This window comes from Polyodon spathula, chromosome 16 (assembly GCF_017654505.1).
Source record: "Polyodon spathula isolate WHYD16114869_AA chromosome 16, ASM1765450v1, whole genome shotgun sequence".
Classification (NCBI taxonomy): Eukaryota; Metazoa; Chordata; class Actinopteri; order Acipenseriformes; family Polyodontidae; genus Polyodon; species Polyodon spathula.
In genome coordinates this window covers 3,107,677-3,135,671 of record NC_054549.1, presented here as the reverse complement: position 1 = coordinate 3,135,671, position 27,995 = coordinate 3,107,677, and the positions used below count along the sequence as shown (strand labels likewise).

Sequence of the window (27,995 nt, the reverse complement as noted above, 5' to 3'; positions counted from 1 at the left end):
TTGTATATAAAAACAATAATAACTTTGAATCGCATTACTGTCCTCTACAGGTGTCATTACTTGTAGATATTTGACCTGGTCTTTCGTATAATACCAATCGGAGACTTTCATTATCTAGTTAATACCTGCTGCGGTTGACAAACGCTTAGGTATGTAATGTGCAACAAAACCTGGCTACCCAGGGTGGTTGGTGGCACTGGTAACACATAATCATTCATTGGGCTAAAGCGAACCAATCAATCAGTAGAAAAGCAACAGCACCAGGAACGGAACTGCTCCAGTGTTCTACAGCTGCACATGTAAACTGACTGCCATTGAGGTCCTAGGAGTGTCAGTGATCTCCCTAGCCTCCTGTAAGGCAGTAACCATGGCAATCAGAACCTGAGCCAGCCAAGACTCAACTATTACATTAAAAGACACCGGCTGGAGATGCTTTTGGTTGCATGCTCTGGAGTTTGTTTTTTGGAGCCGCACAACTGTAACACATAAAGATACACAAGATACATAACTAGGGTTTGAGCTTTTCGGTTTTTATTTTCCAAATCTCTGCCTCCCTTGAAATGTGCATTCATAGTCATTAAGACTTCTCTAAAAAAGAGAAAGCTACCGATTAAAGTTTGGGTTTAAGTTTTTTTTTTTTTTTTTTTTTTTTTACTACAAAATCCAGGAGATTTTAAATGGCTTGCTATCAGTGTACACTCTGTACTGGGTATTTTATGCTGAAAAGAAAATCTGTCAGGACAACTCTGCTAAACGAGTGAAAAGAACAAAAGCATAATGATAAACTAGGCGACTGCAAGAATGAAATGCAGTTAGGATCAGTTTGTTTTTTTGCTGGTATTTATTTCTCTTAAAACAACCCAACATGTATTTAACTCTGCAATCGAACCTTTTATCTTATTTATAAATGTTTATTTAATAAGAAATGTGACTAATGCAACAATGTTATTAAATCCATGGTCTCTGTATGCTGAGATTAACAATCCCAGTTGATGCGTTTAGCCCCTGTATGTCTTTCCACAGACAGAATCTCTCTCGGCATGACCTTTGAAGCCAAGTAGAAAAGGTTTCTGTAATTTAATGGTGTGTCGACTGGCTAAATGCATCTCCATCACCAGTCGGAAGCTAGTTGACAGTTCTGTTTGGATAGCGATTTGGGGTGTTGGGAATGTACAATAAAAGCTTGAATTGTATAATGAAGGGGCGCACAATATAGAGAGTGATTTCGAAGTCAAACAGGAACAAAATATTTAGTAATGGAGAAAACACAAAGCTACAGATAGTATATGGTAATTTGTTTTTGCCTTTAGCATTGCGTCCTATGCTCCATGCAGTTTTCTAATGTGATTCATACAGTCAAACTTATTCACGTGTTCAGTGACTCGAGCCCTCCTGGGGACATGTTTAAACAATATCTGTTATTCTGTTGTTTATCCATTATGATCTCTCTGCCATTCACTTCCACTGGGATTCCAGATCCTAGCACAGTTTGGATAAACACAAGTCACACTGTGTCTGATTCTGACGAAGTCAGACCTGGAGCAGAGGCAAGACTTAATTGGCTTTCTTTACTCAAATCCAGTCCTTACAACTTGGAGATAACAATCTCCCTTGCTAGCATGAAGTGGTCTTAATTGGATTTTATATAGAGAATGACAATGCATCGCCTTCTACATATGCCCATCAGTTTTCACTTAAATAAACGTGTTCATCCCATTTCTCTGTGACCTTTTGAATAGCTCTGTATTCAAGTCTAGTCCCCATCAGAGAAAAGGACCCAAATGCCAGGTGACATCAGCAATATCGAAAAAAAAAAATGTTAATACATTTACAATTTCAGTGCAAGTACTGTAGTTAACTTGTCATGAATTGTCTTGCAAGTACTGTAACTGCCTTAAAATCATTGCAGGCATACCATCCGTGTGTCAGTAATCCATCTTCTCTGAGTAGCACAAGTCAGAGCAAGAGCCTGTGCTGTTCTATTGAAAATAACTGCCTGCCAGAACAAACTTTTTTGGGAGTTTAAAAAATAAATAAAAGGGGGTGGTGCATCTTATGAGGCAAGAACTGGTGGCTTAATACAATAGGTTTATACAGTACATTCTTTGTACAATAAGATGACTGAGGACATTATTTGAAATATTATTTCTCAAATATCAGCCCTACCTTCAGACTTACCCTTTAAGACACACCCTTGTGTATTTTTGATAATTCATATATAAACTTTAAAACACTCCATCATAAATCCTGTGGTAGAACTGTGGAAACTAAAGTTGATTACATCGATCTAGAACTCTCCGGGATAAGCCACAGCTGGATTTTACAGTACCAGGGAATCCCCCGGGATCAACCACCTATTTGTAGGTGCTGTAAAATAATCAAATCCTGCTTTGGCTCATCCCAGCACAGTATAGATTGGTCTAATCAACACATAAGCTTATTTTTGTCTTTTTCCCCCCCAAATTACTTCTGTCCCTCATTTAAAGACCAGCCATTTAACACATTTTTTTTAAAAAATATGGATGTACTGCAGATTTTAATAACCCTGCTATGTTACTACAAACTTGCCATCACACAATTAAATTTGAGATGCAAATCTCAACCAGTTCCTAGCCAGGATACCCAGAAATAAACTTTGTAGATTGTGTGTATATTAGATGTCTTTGTACCAAAGCTATGCTGAAAAGTAAGCTTGCAGCCTGAGTGGTACGTTGCAGGCATCGTACTGTGCCTGTGTTCAGTGCAAGTTACATGTGTTCAAGTAGTTTTGAATTCCGAGAAAGTCAACCATCATATTCCTAATACTGAACATTTATTTCAAATGAAACAAAAAATAAATAAAAATCAACATACACATTTGCACAGTTCCGTATAATGTGCTATCAAGAATATTTCAATTCTGTACAGCAAATTACAGTGACATTAACAGGGGTGATATTAAGCAGGTTTGACTACAAATGTCAAAAAGTGTTGGCAAATGCATGCATGCTATCTGCAGTCTCTGTGTGCAAGCGTGCTTCACCATTCTTCCACTTTCAGCTATCAACGAATCCACTGCCCCATTACTCAGAAGATCAACCTGTGAATGCATTGGCTAAGGAGGACAAAATTATCTAGCACAAACCACTTGAGACTGTTCTAAAAATCAACACCTTGACAGCTTCATTATTCAGAGGAGAAAAAATAAGGCAGTAAAGAAAATGGACGTGCACAGCAACTGGAAATGAAGTCACCTTAACTTGTCCACAGACTACCGGTAAATCGCAGGCTGCTAATTTCTCTCAAATCGGAAAGTGTCTGGGGAAAGTGAAATTAGTCAGATGCATCCTTCTTGAGGTGCTAAATGAAACATTTACACAGAGTGTGGCGTTATTAAGTTTTTCGGAGCCAAGCCTTTCCTGCCTCGCCACTCCAACTCTGCAATTATCTCCAGTCAATGCATACAGCAAACAGAGAAGATACTGTCATTAACCCAGACTCCTATTCCTGAAGGAGCACAGGCTTTGCAGTGATTACTTAGACAAAACAGAAGCTCAGCCTTTCACATCAGCAACCTATTGTTGCCTTCCAGATAAGTCTTTTTGAAGTTTCTTTTTTAGGGGCTCACAAAATACAGTAATAAGCATTCTAGAGTTACTATATTTTACAGGACTCTTTTATAAACATCATGAAATATGTTAATTATGCAACAGGTTACCATGCTTTATTACATAATGCGATACTAATCGATGTATTCTTTGCAGCTGACCAAATGCGGCCAGGGTAGAGATTTTCAAGCTGAAGACAATCACAGGAGATATAATGTTTATTGCCTGATGCTGGTCCTGATTGCGGGATTTTGTGATCTCCTGAAAAATAAAAGGAGATTTGCACAGCAACCTCTTAACCCAAACTAGTATTGCCACTGCTGTATCTCTAGAAACACACAATGCAATCCCGTATCACCTGCATCTATCTCCCCATGTTTTGCAATATATTCAAAAGGTCTGAATGACTACATCAATTAATATATTTACTTCACTTCAACCTTATTAAGTCTGTAAGAGTTGTTATGGTTACAGCATTATCCCTCATAATGAAAACATATTATCCAGTCGTATTCAGTGCAGTACATCCAACTGCAGTGCTATAAACCTTTACACATGGCAGAACATTGATTGGTTGTGTTTCTTGTGTTACTGGGCAGGAGCAGAGGTACTGTAGGTTCATTTTGACAATCTCCATTAAGCTGTGGTACGAGGCACATATGTATTTTACATGAACTTGACTAATAGTGCTTCCTCGTATATTTTGTTATAAATTACAGAATTGTGACGATTGTGTTTTGTGTTTTGACTGCTGACTGCTAAGTGATGTGAGAGGGTGTGAGTGACTCACTAAAAACACTGGAGTCAAATTATTGAAGTGCTGCGTAGGCACATAAGCTTTAAGCTGTACAAAGATGCTGGGATACTGTGGAGACACTCAGGGTTGCTACCAGCAATGGTATTACCCGGAGTTGTTTATACACAGGGATGTGCAGAAATAAGTCAAAAGGAGACATAAAAAAAGAAAAGCAAACACTGTAAATAAAACTACAAAGAATAGTGCTGCTGTGAGTGGAGTCTTGCCTCCTCCGCTACTCTGCGAGGCATGAGATACAATGAGGCTGTAGTATTCCCCTCGGTTCACTTTAATGGGGTTCACCAGGTCCCCTTAAGCTAATAACATCCCAGGGAATGTACTAGCCAGTATGGGTATGTTCGATTGCAGCCGTTTTCCTCAGCCTTCCCAGGTTGCCTGCTTTTCCACCTGCCGCTTGCTGCTGTGTCAGGAACAGGTCTTTTTTTTCCCCTCGCTCCAGACACTTTGTCACTCCAGTTCTGCAAGCAGCACTCTCGCTGTGTCATGTCCAAGAAGGGCATGGCGAAGGAATAACAGAGCGTCTTTTTTATTTGATCGACTCCCCCCCCCATCCCTCCAGCCCCAGCCCTTTCCAGTACAGCAATCCCAATACAATTCTAAGATGGATTAGATTTGTGTCAGAATGTAGATTTCAAAGTAGGAGGCTTGAGGAGAGATGTTATTCAAAATGAAAAGAGAGTCAGAACATAATAAAACTAACCATTTACTGTAAGATGTAGCTTTAAGATTCAAAGCACAGTGCCTGAAAACGCCTCTCGCATAAACAGTTCAAACTAATTTAAATACAGTACCTCTCTTCTCAGTACGTTGGGAAATACAGAGGGTTAGCATTATGTACTTAACAGCTGTGTGTGAGGCACTTCTATGCAGAAAAAGAATCAGTGCAGCCATTATCAAATGCAAGAAACCATGTGCCTATTTCAGAGTACATGGATAAAAGCTCCCCTCACAGTGTGGTAAATTGTGACAGTGAATTTGTCTCCGTGTCCAATGATAAAATATCATATCAAAGCCCTGCAGCTGGATATTTATCTTCTCTGCCTTAATTCGCCTGAGCTTATCTGTTACAGTGCAACCCCTTCTCCCACAAACACAATGTGTATTTGTGTGATTATACGGTACAAATGCATTACCTTGAGCAGAAAAATAGTTTGTGGCATCTCGCTTTAGCTCCAGTTAATTAACCTTGGGGAATATAAGAAAAAGACAATGTATTCTTTCAACATGAAAATGTACAAAATGCATTATCCAGTCTGAAACCCAAAGAGCAAAAGGCAAACGAAGGTAAGAATGATGACGATGTACCCTTCCTGACAGATTCAACACACTTGGTGGTGTTTAGTAATTTGAAGCACAATCTTTCTTTAGAGCTCATTGTTACCAATTTACAGCAGCTAAGGAGATGTTAGTCTAACATAAATGCAGGGGCAGCAGGACAACATATCCATGAAAAGAAAATGAACTCCATTGGAGGTTTTAACAAACCTCACTTAAAATCCTCGGGTTTAGTTAGAATCAAGTACTGGAGTGGAAAATAAAACTAACAGACCCGTGCAAAATGTAACCACACATTTTCAACAGAGCACTGGAGATTGGCTTTCCTAATGAGCAGTCTGTCTTTCACAGCCACTTCTAAGTGTGCTAATTTACCACTCAAAAATTAGCAAATAGCAAGGACAAGTAAGAGATAATAGCAGAATCCATAACGGGGTGCTCTGAGGGGGATCTTTACTAGCAGGAGAGGTTTTCCAAAATACATCATTTTTTTAAATGTTTATTCTCGTTTCATTGGCACAGGTAAATGGACATCATAGCCATAATCTCTCCAGAACCATCGCTGTCAAGAACAAACTTCAAAATGTTTCAATCTCTGCTCGTTACTTAAAGTGTCATTACTCTGAGCGCTTATTTAAATGTTCCATTCTCAGCCCTGTAGAGACATCGCATCTCAATAACACACCAAGTGGCAGTGTATATAAAGGCTGTTAATGTGTTTGAACCAACACCACAAGCTATACCATTTAAAGACAGGTGACTCCATAGATTCTGATACACTAACTTGTGCTAAACATTCTCCTTGTAAGTTTGATCACAACTGGACAAGCAGTTCTCTAAATTGCAAAATATAGGAGGACCTACAGCTATGGCCAAATGTTTTGCATCACCCTATAGAAGTTTATCTAATTTAGCTTCATCAAGTCGAATGAAACCTGCTAAATAATGTGACGTTACTGCATTGAATTACATACCGCTTTTGCAGTTTGCCATATACTTAATGAAAAACTGACGACAATTAAAAAACTGTGACATTTCAAAATCTAACATGTACTAAGTACTACTACTGTGGCGCTTGCAATATAATTTTGTTAAAGATGATATCTAAAATTGTTTATAGTTTGTGTTTTTTTCTAATTTTTTTTTTCTAAAATTCGAGGGTGATACAAAACTTCTGCCCATAGCTGTATATACCCCAGATTCTGATACACCCAAAAACTTGCTAAAAAGAAACTATAATTTGCAATTTTCCAATGCCTTTCCCATGGTTATGCTATGCATTTATCAGTTTACCATAGCTTGCCATGTTTTTTTGATATACGCTTCATCATGCTTTTACTATAATTACACTTTGCTATGTTTATATTATGGTAAATGTTTATAATGTAATTGTCTAAGCACAATTTGAGAAGCAGTTAAACTGTTTAAAATCTAAAATGGAGAGGTTTAAGTTATAAGTCTTGTCTTTTTAAGATTGTTTTATCTGTAAGGCGACTACTGCAAGATACTGCAATGCATTACACACACACACAGTTACACACCCCTCTTCTCAATTCCCATCACAGCGAGCAATGCTGCCCCATACGGGACATGCACCTAACCCTATTTAGTTCGGTATTTATCCAGCAGAAATCCTCAGCGGCTATTTTTACAGTGTGCAATCAAACCCAGAGATCAAAGCACTAGCTAATATCACAGTACATTATGAGGGAAACCACATCAGAGAAAAATGCAGAGTTTCGAGAGAAACCAGAGCTCGGGTACTGCGTTAACAAAACATGTTCTTTAAAATCTCCGTGCAAAATTGTACCCGGGGGCCAAAGCAGACACACTGCCAAGCATCTTGAGAGGGTGTTAGCAGCATAGCTCAGCACAGCCCAATGTGAAGCTCTCCTATTTAGCAGCTTGAGACGGTGTTAGCAGCACACCCCAATGTGAAGCCCTGCTATTTACAGGCTGGTTTGTTGTATTTGCAGTCAGAGTGCAACTGAGTACAGTAATTATGGAGTTTCTCAAATGTCTGCGAAATCTCTATAGGTTTATTGGACGGGGGTCATGAGTCAGGGTGTCTCCTGTCATGGCTGGGAAGCCCTGTATTAGAACCTTTTAAATAGAGATACTGCAGGGGCACGCGGGTCAATTGCCATTTCTACAAGATCTAAATGTGTTCAAGGTGCAAATCTGGGTCTAAAAGATATTATAATACAGGCATAAGTTTTTATTAAAGTGTTTGTATCTAACACAGTCATTTCATTCTCTATGCTCTTCCATTAGAGGTCTCAAAGGTGCAGTTCTGAAAGAAACAAGTGTCTTCAAAAACATGCATTTGTATTTTGACATCTGGTGCTACACTAGGTTAAAGAACGTTCTCTGGAGGACAAGACAAGCACCTCAGCCGTGTTTCTGACTGGCTTGCAAAGGGAAGCAGTTGGTTGGTTACTGACAGGAAAGGCAGCCCTGAAGGGATGGGGACAATTGGAAAGCGCAAGGCTATCTGAAAGCAAGGCTTCAAAACAGAGATTTCTTTAACCTAGCGTAATACCAGATGTCATATTTTAAAAGCTAGTCTGGGGGGAAACTGAATGCCAGCATGGAGAGATAATAAACAGGTAAATCTGCAGAATGCGTGCGCCGTTAGCTGCTACCCGACAGGGAGAAAAGATTGTGGATAAAATGAAAACCAGGTGGGAGGATCGGCAGATCAACAGCTACACAAGGCTGTCTATAATTCTGAAAAAAGTACTTTTTAAATAGACATAACACTGTCTCTATGTATCCAGTATTATTACAATGGTTATTTCAATCATATACCTAAGTAAGGGAAGTTCTTGTTGATGGGCTCGTGTGCGTTTCAAGCTCTGTGTTACTGATCTATTCCACAGAGACAGAATGGATATACTGGTCTCCTAGACAGCACCAGTGTCGACTGCATAAAGCAAATGTACAAACCTTCATCACCAAGACAAGTCCAGGGCAATTTCCATTTTCTAACCTGAAAACAACCAGAAAAGGACATCCATAGCTTAATACTACTGTGGATGTTTGGATAAGCAAAAGCTGTTTGTTTTAGATGTAAATCTACAGAAAAAGTAATTTAGCTCCTGCCCCTCTTTAGACATACAGCCCAATCGCTCAGCTGAGATCTAGACATCTAAAAACCTTGAATCTGAAGATCAATCCCTTCTGTTCTGTAACGCACACAGAAAGATTCAAGAGATTTATACACAAGCTCTCTTGCTTCTCTAAATGTTTAAATCAGGACAATCATCGGTGTGTAGGGATTTGAATTATCCTGGTTGATAAGACCACAGAAGAGGGGGGGTGAAGGGAGAGGGAGTGAGGGAAAGAGAGAGAGAGAGAGAGAGAGAGAGAGAGAGAGAGAGAGAGAGAGAGAGAGAGATAAAAGGAGTTTTTAATGTCTTAAGAAGGTGCATCAACCAAACCAAGGCGAGATGGAGATAAATGAAGGGTAGTCAGAGGGAGGGTGAGGGGAGAGTGGGAGGGGAGACACACATACACACGCTGTGTCTTGAAAGAAATTTTAGCTAAACCATTGTCCTACTTCTCATTAGCACAACAGTTTTTAACCTAAAAATGATACCCTTGGAATTTTAACTTCAATTGCTGAAACATGTTTTAAATCCATACTTGTGAAAATAAAGACTTGAAACCAACCAGAATAACTCAATATCTGACAAAAAAAGTTGATAAACTGCTGGGTAACAGAAACAGACAGGCGTCCCTTTGCGTAGCACTAGGTCTTTACTTTGAGCTGAATGACTGTAGCTATGTAGTAAATCCTATAATGGCTTGAAATGCCTAAGGTAGGACAGTCATATATGGAAATGCCACGAATGCCATCAAAATGTCAAGTTGCATACTACAAATTCCACTGCATTTACTCACAAACTACACTGTTAGCCACAAGTTTCACCAACTGAAGACCAGGGGAAAAGAGCCAATGTGTGCTCAAGGACAAGCCACAATCCAATTTCAATGTTTCCATGACAACAAATACAGTATTCTCAACAGTCATTTCATTTTTTTTTTTCTCCTCTTTGTCCATTTGGGCTGCATTTCTAGAAATTAACTCTAGGAATTATTTAGCTAGTGATACCACCTACAAACATACCTAAAAAAAGGCTTATGAGATCTTGATATCACAGATATAGAGAAGCGTATTTAAATTATTTAAAAAATAAATAAATAAAATCAGCAAGACCCCCTATAAGTGCACTGGTACCCCAGTGTTATCCACTCACTGCCAATGCAGAATGACTGGGTGGGGTACTTTGTCTTCATGGAGCTTTGCACAGCTGACTTCAGATGACAAGAGACTGACAGACAATGATAAATCCACAGACAGCACTACAGTATTTCAAACAGCACACCATGTCACTACACATCACCAGTTTAACTATGCAGGTCTTATTTATTTGTATTGAGAGTAATACAAATTGTCACAAATGAGGAGTACTGTGATGGGAAATCCACTGTTTCCGATAGAAACCACTACCACTGCCCCGGAGCATTTATCAACCCAAATTTCACAAATGAAATAATAAACCAGTGCAGGCACATACAGAGTGTCCTCATAATTGTGTAACGTGCACAGTAAGCTGACAAATGATATTGTGAAGTGCAATTGGAAATGTCTATGTTCTCTGCTTTCAGTTCTACTCTTACGTATTTGATTGTCTTAAGCATTGTTCCCATGTGTGTAGCCATTTCTTCACATCTGAGTTCTGTGAGAAACACATTTAAGGGACTGACACTATTTTTACCATTGTGTACTGGTGCTTATTTGAACTGTTTAGGGCTGCCTTTGATGTCTGTTTAAAAGGGAGCTGCACAAGTAGATGGGAAAGGGTAGCCAGTGCACATTACTGACACAAAGGCCCAGAGAGTCTGTGTGACTCAATTCAGTACAAAAAAATACAAATATGAAATAGTACTACAGCGATATTAACATTTGTTGAATCATTTAAGAACTATAGAGGAATTACATCTTGTATCAATCAATAGATGGGGGGGGGGGGGCGTTACTTTGGTGATCCCCCCCCACCCCGAGTCCCAATTGGGCTTCAAAAAGAGTGCAGCTCCCCTCCCCTTCCACTGCTGTAAATACAAATGTGTGCAATCCCCAACATAGAGCATACATTGCACCACGACCTCCACCCCATGCATGCGCATTGAAAACAATGTTCAAATGGACGGACTGCTACCGCACACAACCCCACCATTCTGCTAGTCAAGGGTTTCTCTAGATATTGGTACAAATGTGTGACATACATACAAACAGACAACCTCCATAAGCCCCCAGATTATTAGACACCAATGAACTTTAACAAACGCTTCTCTACAAACGTCTATAGGGCGACAGGGGTACAGTATACATCCCAAGCAGGGGATAATAAACCATTATTATTAGAGGGAACAGAAAGACATATATACAAGATATATGCAAAATGTGTAAGTATGACAGGTACGTCCCCTATATGTCATTCAATACAATAACTCTTACACATGCACTACTGTGGGCAACTGCTGATAACTAAATAGGATAATAAAGAATAGCTAATTAATTAACAAAATATATACAGTTTAGGACATTTTCCATTGCATTGCAGTGAGACATATGGATATCACTTTAAACATATGGCAGCCGCTATTAAAAAAAGATTTCAAAATTATTGGAAAAGAATCAAAACTGCTTTTGATTTCAGACTGTGTGCAAGAAAGTGTCAGAATCGTGACCTTCAGATCTGAGTTCAAATCATATGTGGGTTGAAGCCTGATTGTCAATCTCTGTTTGTATTCCCTAGGGAGAACTACATGCAGACTTCGTTTTTCTTCTGCTGGTAACCGTACTCTGTCCTTAAAGGAATGTAAGAAATTAATACCAAGATTTTATAAAAAAAATATATATATATGCCTTAAAACATCAGTTCAGACTGTTAAAGAAATTACCTGAAAAACCACAACGTCAACTTCGACAGCTCAATGCTTATCTTAGAAGTAAGAGCATCCCAGTGTCCTTAGGCAACACGTTTCATAGAGAGGGTGCAGAACAGTGCAAATGGCCTTGGAGAAGATTAGCTAGTGCTTGAAGACACAGGAAGGGAGACACTTGTGCTGACAGGTTTCCATCTGCCACTGGGACTGACTGGTTTGAAACCAGATCCGTTCACTTCCATCAGCAGCAGATCAAGATCAAAGCAGTTTTAAATTGGGACTCTGTCAGACCAGGAGGGACATACATAATAGGAAGAGTCCGATGTGAAAGATGCGAGAGGTGGGGTCTTAAATCCACAGGGGGGATATGTAGACAGAACATATATTATTACGCCAATTTCCATTTCTTGTCAGTAGGAGAAAGGTGAATTGTAATGATACGATTATATTCCTGTAGGTAATCGTAGTGACATCTTTCTGTAAATGTATTTTTGCGCTGAAAGAGTCAAAGCATGTCTAAAATCTACATACAACTACTTTAACCCTTAAGTGTCTAGGAGGATGTGTGGCACACTGGAAACACCCTATTTGAATGGGAGACATGGGTGGATTTGGTTTTAGTAGCGGATGCCATGGGATTGGCATTATGAAAAAGAAAGGGCTTGGGCAACAGTGAAGTGAGTTCATTGCAAACTCAGATTAAACAGCACAGCGGAAAGGCAGATAAGCCTATACTGTTATCTTTGTGCTGTTATACAATCCTGCCTAGGGGCTGTGTATGAAAAGGCTCAAATACAATATTAATGGGTACAAAAAAAAAATAATAATAATAATAAAATCACGATAATTTGGTTAGAAATCCTTAAAACCTCCACTTTTTTTTTTTTTAAGTCAGCAACTGCTTGTGAATGTTAACATTAACAAGACCGAGATGCTGGTAATTCACCAGCTTAACAAGCCTTATAACCTTGTTGGCCTGGGTCTGAATCCAGAAGAGTCGTGTGGTCTCAACCCCTAACAGGGAGGAGTGTTTAGGTCAGGATTACAGTGCTGATACTGTGCCTGGTTGAAGCCAGTACCACCGTTCCTTATTTTTTCATAAAAGCCGAGATGAGCAGAGTTTATCCTGCAAACAGTTTATCCTATAGAGGTACTTTTTATTTAAGTCTGACCTGCCTGAAATGTGAAACAACAAATACTGCAACCACAGTGAAGCAATCCCCAAGTGTTCCATACTACAGTGCTCCCTCTTTATAACACTGTAGTCGGGAGCCACAGGTAAGATACTATGCTATTGTGCTCTGCATTATAATGAGAATACCAGTGCTGGTGGAAAGGCATGGGACAAATGGAAGCCACAACCATGTCTCCTAATTAGTGGTCCCACAGTATAAAGACCTGCCTTATAAAGTGGGGTTACTATGCCACTTCAATTGATTGCCACTCAATCCTGGACCTATTTCGAGCATAGATTGTGGTGGTTTGGTGAAGTGGATTACTGCCCACTGGGCATCAAAGGTCAAGACTACCAACCTTTTACAGCAGGATTTAAACTCAGGTCTCCAAATATGTTCTAATTTTACTCTTTCTTCTTGAACCCAAGACAGAAAACATTTATTGCCATAAAATGTAACAGACATGTACATTTTTTATAATTCAGAAATCCCATTCGTAATGCTGAAGAACAATAACAAAACACTTGCTTTGTTCAGTCAAATCTCAAGACGAAGCTGCTGCTGTTGACTGTAAAGAAAGCGCCTCTCTTTGTTTACATGTCCTTCATTAACCAACACGTTTATCTATGGCCTGTGAATTCTGAGTGCTCTTAAGGGTAACTGCCGTGCTGGGCGGCTATAGTCTAGCACTCATTCCCTCTGTATCTGCTTACCACATTCTCCATTTGCACACACTGTCATCGCCCTGAGACTACAGTGCTCACACAATATGTTATACAAGGCAGTAAACAATACCTGCTTTTGTCGTTACTGTAAAAATAAAGATAACACATTCTTCTAGTGATTGATCTGGTCTTTTTTCCCCTCCCCAAAGCAATCAAGCAATTACTTCAACTGTTCCAATGAGCTACTTTATACAAGATGAGTTTCAAAAAAGCAATTCCCATTGTATGTCTTTGTAGACTACACCTCTTACTTAGATGGATAAATAACTGCGGGTTGGGCATTTTTTATATTTGTTATTTTTTATATTTTATATTCTGTAGTTCTGTTTCAGTCGATCATGACACTTTGGAAAACTAGAACTTAGAAACCATTTCATCCATAACACCACAGCAAACAAGAGACAAAAAAATGACCCAATTCATTCAGTTTATTTTTTTGTTTTTTAAAAAACAACAAACATGACAACTGAAACTATTAAGATGATTCTGCGATGGGCCTGCAAAAGATGGTTGCCAAGCAACTCAATCGCTCAGGTTATGTACATTTCTGCATTATTGTCTGCTAATGAATCAATGTCACTCTGTTTTATTCACATTATTTATTTGGCTTCTTTATCGAGCATTTCTGCGAGTTACAGTAGCAAATATGATTTTTTTTGTTTTGTTTTTTTAGCCAGACATGATAATTAAGATTAGATATGGCTCTCAAAGGCTCATACAATAGATGCAATCAGCAGGCAACAGACTGCAGCAGAGGCAGAATGTTCCAGATATCTCTGAGCACAGTATGTTGGGTAAGAGCATGAGACTGTAGACACGTTTTACTGTACAAGAGATATTTGGGAGGATACGTCATGGAAAACAAGCCACAAATCCTTGTAAGTGATGTCTACATTTTCTATGATATCAAGAATGTACTGTAGCTGATCTAACTGAAGTACTGTACTGTACTACTGCATGTAGTAAAGTTCACCTTCATGTTATTAAAATTCCTCTATTAAGATATCTTCATAGAACTTAATTTAGCTCAAAATGTACCTTCATCTTAAAATATTTGGTATTTTGTGAATAGCAATGTTTTGTGAAAAGTTAAAAAAAAAAAAAAAAAAAACTAATGCAGCATACTAAGCAATAGGGAGTACTGGAGTTGCTGTGTGTCACGATGCATATTTTGGAGCTACAGTACATTGGTTTCAAAGTCTCCTCAACTGTAATATGGTGGTTTCCCAAAATGTATTTAATCCATGTTTTAATAGCTCCTAGTTAAAACCACTGTGCCCCTGCTTCACTGGAGGAAAAAAATAAAATAAAAAAAATCTCATACCATCAGGTCTTCAACCTCCTTTCAACTAATCAGCGCAAAAGCTTTTCAAAAAAGTATATTAATTCTTATCCAAAGTAAGGTGCGAGGTCACCTCTTCATCCCGAGGCACTTCAGTTCCTACAATTCATCTGCACGCTTAAGAAATCATAAAGCTGTGTCTAATAATAAAAAACACTGGATTTAACACGAAAACAAAAAAGGGTACAGCCCTCCGTGAGCAGAAAAATTGCAAATAACCAAGATAAAAAGCCTTAAAACGTAAAAGTAAATTACCCCAGGAGTTTGGTTCAACGAGACATCAAATAGCTGGTGGTATATTAAACCGTCTCCTTTAAGCAAATCTTAAGCATGCACTGAACTCTGGCTCCGATTCCACTGTGTAAAATCAGTAGGACCCATCCTGCCGTTTTCCATATTCTGAAGTACTGCATGTTTCACTACAGAAACCCCCATGCAGTGCTAGATAGTGGATTGTTACAACCAAGGAAGTCAAGATAAGCATTGGCGGTATTTAGATCCATCTACATTTAGCTTCACTGACCCCATTAAGACTTTTTATTGAGGGTACTATAGGAAGAATTGAAGTTATGTATCCAATTGAAGGATACAATTAATTAATATGGTTTAATTTAATTAGCACTCTAAATGTCTTTACAAGTTCAAGATTAACAATTGAGCAGTACATCATAAGACACTTGCATATTTTATGAAAAATGTATGTTACTTTTTCTTTTCATTGTTCACATGACAACTTTTTACACTTCTAACTTTAAAGTCCATTTCAAAACTCTTTTCAAAATGTCTGAGGCCTTTTCACCTCCTGTACGCTAATTTCTGGAAGCAAAAGTCTATAGCTCATTGGAAATGAGCAAAGGCAAAACCAGGCACTTGTGCACCAACAATATCAAGAGTGTGCTCTTCCATGTCAGCTACAATTACCCCCAAACTAGTATTTTATCTTCAAGTGTACATGACCTTTATAGTCCTGTTATACTGGGAGCACTTTACCCTTTATTTAGACCTTCCCTCCCGCAGGCTAAATGAGATTGCAGGCGTGTGGCCACTGCCCCAGCCTACCATTCATCTCTTCTTTCAGATCAATGTTATAGTGATTATTTTCACTGTCTCTGCAGCTGCGCCCCGGCCACTGGCAGCTCCTCTTACTGGCAACAGAGAGCCGGTGAGGGTGCAGAGGATGTGCAGGGGTTTTGGAAACACAACTTGGATCAATACCATAATCAGGTTCAGTTTTCCTTGCTAACAACACATGACTTGTTATTTTCTGTGATGGCAAAGCCAATCTTTATTAACGAGACTGTGTTAGTTCGGTCCTCCTTTAAATCAAAAGAACTGTACCAACTGCTGATCACACGGTTTCCCCGTTTCTGATAACTTGAAACAGCATTGGCACATATCCTTCATTCACAATCTATTGAGTGAACTACACTATGTTATAGGTGCCAGCCTCGATGTAAAGTGAAAGCCAACATATTTAATATTAAATAATTCTTCAGTCTTATACAAATACATGCTGCAGTAATTTATAAAAGGTGTGTGGGGGGGGGGCTTCTCGTGGTGGCTTTTCTGTTATAAACATTCCCAATATGAAATTAAATGGCAATTGACAACCTTAACTTATATAGATGCGATACTGCCTCTTTTCGCAGTCATTGTCTGAACATGCATCACAGATTTACAATGTGTCTCAATGTATTTGACATTTTGAAGTGAAGCTTTGTGGGACGACAGTGTAATGTAACGTGTTTGTATTACTATTATTTTCTAATTTGAATCTGTACACTTATGTTATTTGTAAAATACATAAATACATTTAACCAGATGGTCCAGCCATGTCCAAAATTAGCAAGACCAAATTGGTGATATGTATTTATTTATTGATTTAACTTTTGCTGTAGGAGTATTGTGCGTGTTTACAATACACAACTTTCCAACACAATCTTGTTAAAAAGCGGTGACAGATTGGACCTCATTATTCATTTCTCAAAGAAACCATGCGAGTCATGCAGACAAAGAGGATGGGAGTTTAGAGGTCCTGTTTATCAAACTACCAGTGCGATTCAAAACCAATTTGAAATCCTTAGCACATCTAGAAGCACCCAGTCAATCCTCAGACCTCAGGAAACACCTCATCTGTCATTGGCTGTCTGGTTCTTATCATCTGTGTGTTTTCTCAGTGCTCCAAGGAAGCAGCAGCGCACAATAAAACATAAAACACTGGCAGGTCACTTTGTCATGGCCATCTATTTAACAAAATGTATATTACAATAAAACAAATTCAGCCCTCAATCTCAGGTATTATAAATCACAAAGCCACTCTTTGCCTATGAAAAACTGAAGATTTAAAAATATTTCCTCTTATTTTGCCGTTAAGTGTCGTCTCATGCACTGTAGACTTTATAGGAGGTTTCTTGATCTTGATTTGGAATTTCACAGTTGTTATTCGATTATCCAAACAATTTGATTATCCAAACAATTAAATTATCCAGACAACCCGATTATCCGAACAACCCCTGGTCCTAATTACTTTGGATAATTGAGGTTTTACATATTGTGTTTATGGGAAGAGTCGCTGGATGCAGTACCTAAATACAGTGCATAGCAAAATACAAAAACAGAACTAGCAGCAATAAACACCTGTTTCAGCTGAGCTTTATAGAAGCTGAGAACATTAGTGCTTTCACTATACCCAGAGGCACTTGACAATCTCCACACGTATGCACAAACATGCAAGTGGATATCTGCTTGGCTTTGAACATTAAATACGCTTTTTAGCTTCAGAAAGAAATGCTGAAAGTGGAACGTCTTCCTTTGAGCTTCATAAGCATGTTGCACAAGGGGTCTTTTAATAGCAGCTGATCCCTCCATTCCAGTATTCACATCAGAGGTGGGGGCATTAGTCATCTATAGTACTGCTTTGGTGTTTACAGGACATGCCCAGATGAAGTGTGAAATGAATACCCAACACCTCTTCTGTTCCAGCCACATCTGTTTCATCTCTTCCCTTCTCTTACCCTCCTAGTGGACTCCTATTAAAACAGAGCTGTGGATCCAACATAGAATCATGACATGCGCTTTGTGTTCTTCATTACATTCAAACCAAGACACAGCACTAACAGGTCAAGTCGACAAGCAGTTAGTTTCACAGACCCCAAACACACCATTAATCTTGGGTTACCTAACTTTGGTTAGGTAACCCAAGATAGTGCTAACTAGGGCCTGTGAAACTGGCCATTAGTGTTTTACCTGTTAAACAATTAAGAAATCAGTACAATATGTTCTCTGTGGGTAATGTCAGCTCAAATGGACCAATGAGGATGACTTCATCTCTTGGGTCAATTAGTTGGAAAGCTCTACATATAAGCTTAGAAAGATAATCTTCTGCAAAGGGAAACATTTGCTCAAAAGTAATTAAAAAATGGACCTTTTTACCACTGTCAGACACCTTTGTAGGGCATCTTATACACACACTGTCCTTTTTCAAGAATCGGAACCCCTTGCTACACCACATGCAGCTCATCTGTCTACCACAAAAATAACAAACCCTCCCCAGAATTCGGTACCCTCGAGCTGGAATGCAAAAATACTCTCTCTTTAAAGACGTCCTACCTGTGCATCCATTAGCAGTTGTCTCATTAAGGTCATGGATTTCTTCAGAGTTTCCTTCTCACTGGGCAGGAAGGTGTCATCAACATCATCCAAAGCCTTGGGCCTGTTTATCATAAAGTGAGCGATCTGGTCACTCAGGGTGTTCAGTGACTGCACAGCTGAGGAGGAAGAGAGACTGCCGTTACACATCTAAGGCTGACTGGATGCTCTGAAGCCGTACAGATGCAGGACTCTAAAACAAAATTACATGGCCTAGATTAGACAGGATTTGTACTTTGGCGACAATTCAGGACGTACCATTTGCAAATGGCAGCCAGCATTTGCAAATAAAGAACCCAACAATTGGGACAATTAATCGGAAAGTCTTAAGAAATGAGCACAACAAACAGAAACTCAGAGGCACTTGTTTAATTATTTAAAATCCAACTGTTTCTAATATTTAAGTGGAAATGATTGCTGCTTTTCCAATGCGAGTGTAAATGTATTTGTAATGATTAATATGAAAGACGCAACCAGACTGTGTGTGTGTGTGTGCGCACGTGCACGCATCTCCCAGAACCCCCTGGAAAAGTTTAATAAATACAAACATTACAAAAGTAAAACTTTTACTACATATACAGGTACATATATAGTGGGTTGTTGGTGTTTGTGGCAAGTCTTTGTTATACAGTAACTAGAACTGTGCTTGTTTTATTCCACCACAATGATGAAAGTATATACAAGTTTTTAAAATCAACAAGTTGTATAAAAAATACTTTGAAATAAAGAGCTCCCGAAAAGAAAGTCAAATCACTTTGACCTAGGCTACATCCACAATATGCGAAACACGCAAGTGTTACATGCTTACAAACATGCGTCTCCGTCACTCCCACTTGTTGATAAACTCAATAACGTGCCAAAGAACATCCTTACTAAGTTTCCTCAAAACTGAATAAGCTGTCCTCTACACATGTAACTGCCTTGCATGGTCCCTTGTATCTGTCTCAACTGTTACCCCCCCGACTTAGTTCAGACCAGACTTGCACCCAGTCCAAGGTTTCAGAGCTACTAATCAGTTTTATTACATTCAAAGAATGTTAAATAAAGGAAATAATGTGTTTAAATTGCTCCACACTTTCATCTGCATGAACGACTCCTTTCAGTAAACCTACAGATGTATTCATTCTGCGATTCGTGTGATCAGTTCAGAGCAGACTCGACGGGGGCCTGATTGTTCAAACTCCTGGCACCTGATCATTTAAAAAAATATACCTAAAACAGAAAGTTCTGAAACCCAGGATTGGGCTTGATACTCCACCACCAGCACAAAAAAAAAAAAAAAAAAGATTTAGTACGAGGCAGTTTTTCAGGGTCACAGATATGCAGCAGGAAAACAGTGCAGCAAATAGCAATGAGAGGTAGAAAGTAGACCAAGGGGATATATTGTAGATGGTATGGTTGGCACTTTCACCTGGGACAAAATAAACTCAGTTATTGCCATGTCAACTCTGGTGCTGTAATCATTGCATGAATACAACTTTGCAGGGTGCAATGAATCAGATCAAAAGGCAAGCAATGCTGCAGTACAAAAAGACAACATATGCTACCTTGAATTAATACCAGGCTTTTCTCATTCAAAAGGTCATCTAAAAACAAACGTTTTCATGTTTCACCATCTCATGGAAAAAAAAAACATTTCATTAGCATTATGACGTTAAGAAATGGTACCCTGACTCATCCCGAACTCAAGAGCAAGTTCCATGACAGCTGGATAACACCGTGTAACAAACTTTTTTTTTTTTTCATTCCTGGGTAGTAAGTGTTATTTCCTAATTGCTTATGCCTCAAAAGTATAGAAAATGGCTATTATTCCCCACAAACTTTGCTTTTGTGACCAGGACAGTGATATTTCAAAATATCGCTATTTCCAATGGGAAAACGAGCAAATGTGTCTTTTCGTTCACATAAAGTCAGAAAAAAACTACATATGAATCCAAATTAACATGTATTTGTACTAAAGTAATACAAAATGACTACAAAAGATTTAGAAGTGAGTAGTTTTTCGAGATTTACGATTATACTGTATTCATAAAAGCAAAGTTTATGGGGTATAATAGCCATTTTCTATACTTTTGAGGCATAAGCAATTAGGAAATAACACTTACTACCTAGGAACAAAAATTGTGTTCATTAGTCAATGATCCATATAGTGCATATACAAATCTGGACATGGAACATATGGACACACAGACAACCGCATATATCCCCAGAATCTGATACTCTCAATAACTTGTCAGATAATGTTAAGACAAGATAGAATGTGATATAGGAATGGAGGTGCGTACGTATGCCCCCCGCCCCCCATATACTCATTGCAGCAATGTTATCCCCAGCAGGAGATAATAATGGTCTCCTTTTCAATGCACAGTATGAAAAAGGGTTTAAATGAGCAAGCACAGTGCTACCCCAAATACTATCCATCTAGTAAACAACTGGGAATTTGTATGCAATTTCCCCACAGTGGAAAAGACAGGTCTTTGTCTTTATTCTCTTCAGTGGAGGCTGGTACAACTATCAATGTGGTACTGGTCTTAGCATGCACCAGTGCGGTAACCCAATCTCAGTGGCAACACTGAAATACTGTCTAACAAACCATGGCTTCATTCTATCACCTGGTACATTGTAAGTGATCTGTGCTGAAGTGCCTACTGTATAAGCACCATCTTCTGGGTGTAACTGCAACAGATGAGCAGATAACAGACTCCGAACAAAGGCTGAATAAAAAAAAAACACTGCTAAGGAAGATTGGTTTGCTCCTCTGTGAAATTGCTTTTTCTAGAAACATAGTCATTTTCCAAATGAAGTCAAAACTAACTGCCTCATCAAGTCCTCTGGAAACCGCATGCATTTAACACAGTAGGAGGGAAGAGATACCGATAATCTTTTAAAAGGTTGCAGACAGCATAACGATGATATTAAGGATGTGGATAGTGACAGCTTTTGAAATATTTGAAACAAAAGGATCTGATTTATATTGGGCTCATTTGTGTCACAGCAGGATTGTTGAAAAGGGATGTGTTCTTTACGTAACAACAAGGTCTAATAATTGACCTGGCATCACATAATGACAAATACTGTACAACAGACATAGGGCAGCAAGTTAGACTGAGGGGTTAGTGCAGCGGTATTAAGATCTGACACCGCTGACTATAGTACTAAATCATTAAAATAAACAATGCAAAGCAGGTCAGATCTTTTCTAGAAATAAATGTTATCTTTAGAGCCCTCATTAAAAAATTGGGAACCGCCCTGCTCTACACAGCAAACACGACAGCCTCCAACACACACTTCACATTGCATTTGGATATAATCCGATAACATCTCCATATTGTACAAATATGTTTAGCTTTTCAATTACTGTGTAGTTTGGGGGTTACTGCAACTCAGGATACTGACAGTGTTAATCAAACTATGGGAGTGCTTGCAGTTCTGGTGAGCACTGCCTTTGCATTGCATGAGAAGCAAATGCATGGTTCACCAGAAAACAAAGGTTATTAGAACAGGAACAGGCTGTGAGCAACCACACTAGTGTCTTTAGTTTTCAAAGCTTTCCAATGCATGCAGAGGTACAAGATTGGCCTTTGCATGTATTCAAACAGTGGGGTTTATAAATGTAAAATAAACAACTATTTTGAATATTTTATTCATATTTTCATATTGATTCTTTTGTTTAACATCAAGCATTTTAAAAGTCACCTATATAACTATTCTCAATAACTTGTTAAATACTGTAATGTTACAACCACATTTCATGAAATCCTGCAAAGGGGATATAGTGGTTAGTAGGGTTGCCACCTGGTCCCATAATTGCGGGACACTTTGGGCTTGGACAGGGTTTTTAAATTGCCCTTAAAGGAGATAAACACGTGAACTGAGCACTAAACACTTGCTTAGTTTATACTGCTTCTTAATTATCCGAATCATTGTGATCATACAAGTCTTACAAAATAAAAAAGCATCTTGAATAAACATGTGTAGGATTATTCAAGACACTAATTGAACAAAATAAAAAAGTATTTTATTTCTCTATTTAAAAGTTGCTATTTATATCCTGTTAATTAGTAATATATAGCCCTGACTTACACTGACTCTTCCAATTAAATAACACCACTGATCAGGTGTTCACGCTGTCTGGCGTCAGGAATATTGAGCAGCTGGTCAGTACTAATGATCTGAGTGGGAGAAGACGATGTACTATTAGAAACTATAAACAAACTTTATTTATTTATTTTTTACTTTTTATTTGTAAAAATATTAATAAAATTAATAAATATTAATGATGGTACTTATTTAAGTTTGTTAAAAGCTATTATTGTACTGTTATGCTGCCTTGAGATAATTAAATCAACAGAATCAATTTAGGGATGGTTTAGCGCTAAATTCACATGTTTAAAGGCAACTTCAGAATCCTGTTCTGTCTCGCAGTGTTCCGGAATTATGGGGTCAGATGGCACCTCTAGCAGGTAACAGCAAGCATTTCTACACCTGAGATTATAAAGAGGTTTGATACCACATAACTGCAGCACAATATCAGGTAACAGTCCTGCCATTCAAAGTACACATTTCCATTCCATCTCCTGCAGTCCTCCCCATCTAAGAGGGGCATTATTCCAAGATCTAAGCCTGTATGCCTTACAGCGCTCAAACTCACTTATTATCATCACATTGAAATATAATGGTTGTCAATGGGGACAAGTTCCTGACAATATCATTCTGGTTAGTATCACACCCTGGTTAATATCACGCATATCATACAACTGGTTTCCACCCCACTTAATATCACTTTGGAGAATAAAAGCTTAATAAGACTTAGTACATTTTTTAAAATGAACACTAGTGCAATCAATGCCACGTCAAGTACTATACTGCATTCCAGAGCAAAACAGGGTTATTTTTGTACGGTACCAACACTGTATTTAAGGGTACATCAGGACCTTTTTTATTATATTGTGTTACATGTTCCCATGTGTTGCTACAACTGTTTATGTAAGGTGTGTGTATTGCTTTAAATTGTTTTTTTTTTGTTTTGGTTTTTTTACACTGACCACTTTTTTAAACTTTTCTATTGCATTCCCTGTCAAGATGGCTGCCCATGTACCCGCATGGACCGCTCAGAACTACATTTCCCATCATCCTCCTGCTCACTGGTAAATCCATCTCAGTTACATAAGTGAGCAGGAGGATGATGGGAAATGGTGGTTCATGCAGGTACATGGGAAGCCATCTTGAGGCAGGGAATGCAATATAAAAGTTTAAAAACGTGGTCAAAATGTTAAAAAAAATAAAATAAAACACCCCTTACGTAAACAGTTGTAGCAACACATAGAAATATGTAACAATAAATGAAAAATACCCTTTAATGCTTATGCCAGGTTATTGATGAACTTCAAAACGTCAGCTGCAGTTACTGTCACCACTTGTGCTGAAACTCTTTCAAGTGATATTAAAAGGGTCTGATTGTACTTTTCTCAATTACAGTTTAAACAGGTACCAGTCACATTCAGACAGGTTCCATATATATATATACACACACACACACATATATACACATATATACACATACATATACACACACACACTATATTTTTCCAATAGTAAAAAAAGGTTAATGGGGGTGAACTGATAGAAAAGAAAAGATGAATGTCTGTGTACTGAAAAGGCTTTGCTAGGATGTAATGAAACTCGTCATTGTGGGGATGCAAGTGTCCTATCCTAACCATGAATAAAGACACCAGCTTTTCCAAAGCCAGCGCATTGCCTCTGATTCGCTACGCCACACACTTGAGAGGGCTTCATTTTGTAACCATGTAGAATGTAATTCTTTTCACAAGCTTCCGCAGTGCCTTGTCAGAGCTGTAGCAGAAGTGGAAAGCACTTTATATAAACCACATAAAATGCTGGGCCATTTCAAGGAGTATCTTCTACAGGTACATTGGATAGGTCATCAGCTTCAGAATACTGCGAAGACTTTGTGATGATCAAACATCTTCAAAAAAAGCAACAAACCACTATCATGGAATGGCCCTACAGAATTCTTGGGAAGATAAGATATGATAGGGTGTCATTTAATGCAGCATTTCTTAAATGCGGCCTCCAGCGGGATTGTGTGAAGCCACAGCAGCCCCTCAGCAAGTACTACTGCTGCTTGCATTCTCTTTCCTCATCTGCTTCTGTCAGCTGCTATTGGCCACCATTAACATCAGTATAATCACTGCACGTTGATTGGCCGAGCTTTCATTCCGATCAGATTTTGGCATGCGTCACAGATTTCAACCTCTTTCACTCTGTGTCAGTGCTCATTGGTTGATCATCAAGTGAAGGTTTTAGTAGTGCGATATGAGAATTGCGGTATGGATTAATATTTTCTTTAGTGCTGAATATTTCGAACATCGTTCCACATGAAGTTGAACATAAAAATCCATATCAATGTCTGCCATAAATTGCATAGTATCACAACGTGTTTTGCCTTGTGTAAATAAATCGTGTTCACCTGCGGGGTGTATCAACTTTAACCTCTGTCTCGATCTCCTGCCTGTCACTCAGCAGTGAATGCACGCATCCACACAGCAAGGTGCTGCTTCAGATCTGGGAAGAGAATCCGAATCAGGGGATTGAGATGCAGGTACGTCACTTGAAAATGCCTCACGCTTTCCAAACACAGGCCCAACTTAGGTAAATGTTTCTCTTTTTTTGTATAAGGCTCCCTTTTCCACATTTATTTTTTTGAAGGGTTTATTTAACTTTGACAGTTTTCACTTGCGTGTACAGCAAAAAAAAAAAAAAAAAGGCAAGCAAACCTCAGTAATGTTATTGCTTAATGAAAATTTCTTTTGCCATGTTGTCTACCGGAAAGAAATGGCAGGGATTGAAAAAAAAAAACACATGATGTCTTCACAACCGATTCTTCTGGGGTATTTTTAATACAGTTTTACATATTGTGTCATGTAAAATAGTTTTACTGTTACTACATTTAGCTGTGAATTGTGTACCATGTTATTGGAACATTGAAGTAGTTTTTGTATCTATTTAATATATTTTAGCTTAGTTATTGTACTCATTTATATCAATTTATATGAAGGCTTGGCCTGTTCAGTTTGACCTGTTGTCAGAGCAATAAAAATAAATAAATACCTGATTTATTTCTCCAGTTTATCATTAAAAGGGCCTCGGATTTAAGACACAGTACAAAGTAGAAAGGGGCTGCTTATTTTTTTTTAATGTGAAACCCTTTGACTTTGTTACAGAAATGCATTTAAAACATTTAGAAGTGCATATGTTTAGAATTTATTTAAAATCACAAAATATATTTTTAGCAAGTGTTGGTGGCCGTACTCCGAGGCCACAAAAACATTTGGTTTTACAACCACCGCTTCAATGTAAGAGGTGATACTTTTACACCACAAAATGTAAGACCAATGAAAAAAGTCTAATTTCTAAAACATGCCACCCTATCATTTCAACCTCTACCTTCTAGTGAATGTAATTGTTTTGTCTATGTTTTTACAGCAGATCAAAGAAACACCTACTTTCCCAGTACAGATTTCAATACATAAACCTGAAACAGAAATGTTTTCTTCATACCAGAAAAAAAAAATTATATTATATATATATATATATATATATATATATATATATATATATATATATATATATATATATATATATATATACACACACACACACACACACACGTTACTCATCTTCTACACTGTGTCGATTAAAGCACACCAGCAATGCGAGGCTGGTCAGGTCTGCATTACAGGAATTGATCACCAATAGAGCACTGATGTACATATTAGACGCATATATTGCCACTTGAGCTTTGCGTAGCTCTGTTCTCTAAATCCTCCCATTCTTTATAACATAAAAGATTACTGCTTAGGCCTCCAACCCAGTAAGCACTTCAGCATATTCAATATGTTGAAAGGCACGATTTGATTAAGTGCACCACAAATGCTTGAGGTAATGAACAGAGAAACATGTGTACACAAGTTAGTTACGATTATGAGTGTTAACAGTCCCAGGATCGCATTACCTAATGCCGGAGCATCCTTAACTGCAAAGCTATCTGACAAAACAGCAAAAGATTGTATTGCCAAAGCCAATAATACTGCAATGGCAGCTTCATACTGATTTAGACTTGTTTTTTGCATTTATGACACACAAGGCACAATGGTGCAAAGATCCTGCCACAGCACGGTAGGGCACACAGATGCGATCACAGCACTGAGGCGGTCACAATCACTTGACCTGCATTTCATTCACCTCCACCACGCTGAAGAATCTCCTTGGATGTAAATCAGGAAACGTACAGTTCTGTATACGCTTGAAGTGCATGCAAGGGTTCAATTGGCCTCCTGGTCGCCAAGGTGACACAACTGAGCATTCTTCCTCCGACATCCCCTCTGGGTTGTCAGTTTCAGTTTTGGTTGTATTTTCGTCAGCACTTTCTTTCCTCAACTACAGAAGCCCCAGCGTTTTTGAAGCAACATTGCATTGTTTGCTGATTGACAGAGTTTCAAGCATGCTTTAGCAAGCCCACAGCATCTAACAGAGACATTTTATTTAAACACTGAATTTTCATGCTGATGCGCATCGCTTCTCTGTTTTTAGCCAGACTTGCTGTTGCAGTCAGAGCTGAAAACATGACACTGTGTACAGGGATGTACAAGGTACAGTACAGCTCAGTAACGAGGTGCAAACAGGTGATTGATCAATCTGTTAAGCTTTTACTACAGTAATGTGCTGCCTTTTTTATATTGAAATCTATGTGAATACCAAGGGAACAAGTTGAAAGCAGCCGACTGGTAAATTATTAAGAGTGATTACTACAGTAATAAGCAGTGCTTTTGTTTTATAAATCTATGTGAACGGCACATAAGGAAATCCAAACAGATGAGTTTGCCCAAAATATATGGCGTGCTTAACACAGTATAAACAATGCATTTGTTATTGAAATTAACGGGAATGGCAAATGGTAAACGATATTTGTCCGACAAACTGCTGCTTGAAATAACCCTGGACGGTGCAAGTGGCGGATATTGTATTATTAACATTTCCAGGGCTTCCCAATAAAAAATAAATTGACATAAGGGGTCAATTTGAGCTGGAATATGAATTGCTCTTTTGCATAGAACTCACAGGGTCTAAAACCGGCAACCAATGCCCTACCCAAGTCTGCATCCCTGTAGAATTGCTGGAGGACAGTCTATACCGTTATTATACACGCAAACACCTTAAAGGTAGGCTGTGTTAAGCTGTCAATCAAACTCAAAACTATGGTAAAAAAAAAATTCTATAAATGACATTAAACCTACTGTTATTCAGTGATAGCGAATCGTGAATCAATCGCAACTCCATGCACAGTAACCCAGACCCAAACATATGGCAACTCCCTCCCTGTGATCTACAATTTAAATTACACATGCTTACATTCGCACATCAATCCTGATGTTGACAGGACAAATATTA

At 38.4% G+C, this 27,995-nt stretch overlaps 1 protein-coding gene across 7 annotated transcripts in view; it reads right to left on the bottom strand.

Annotated features, from left to right (window-relative positions):
- Positions 1-27,995, bottom strand: part of LOC121329091 (kazrin-like) — a 287,130-nt gene that overhangs the window by 214,805 nt on the left and 44,330 nt on the right. For all 7 annotated transcript variants that reach the window (XM_041274415.1, XM_041274417.1, XM_041274416.1 and 4 more), the window contains exon 2: positions 18,486-18,643. In XM_041274415.1, coding sequence (XP_041130349.1) covers positions 18,486-18,643 — 158 coding nt within the window. The remainder of the gene's footprint in view (positions 1-18,485; positions 18,644-27,995) is intronic.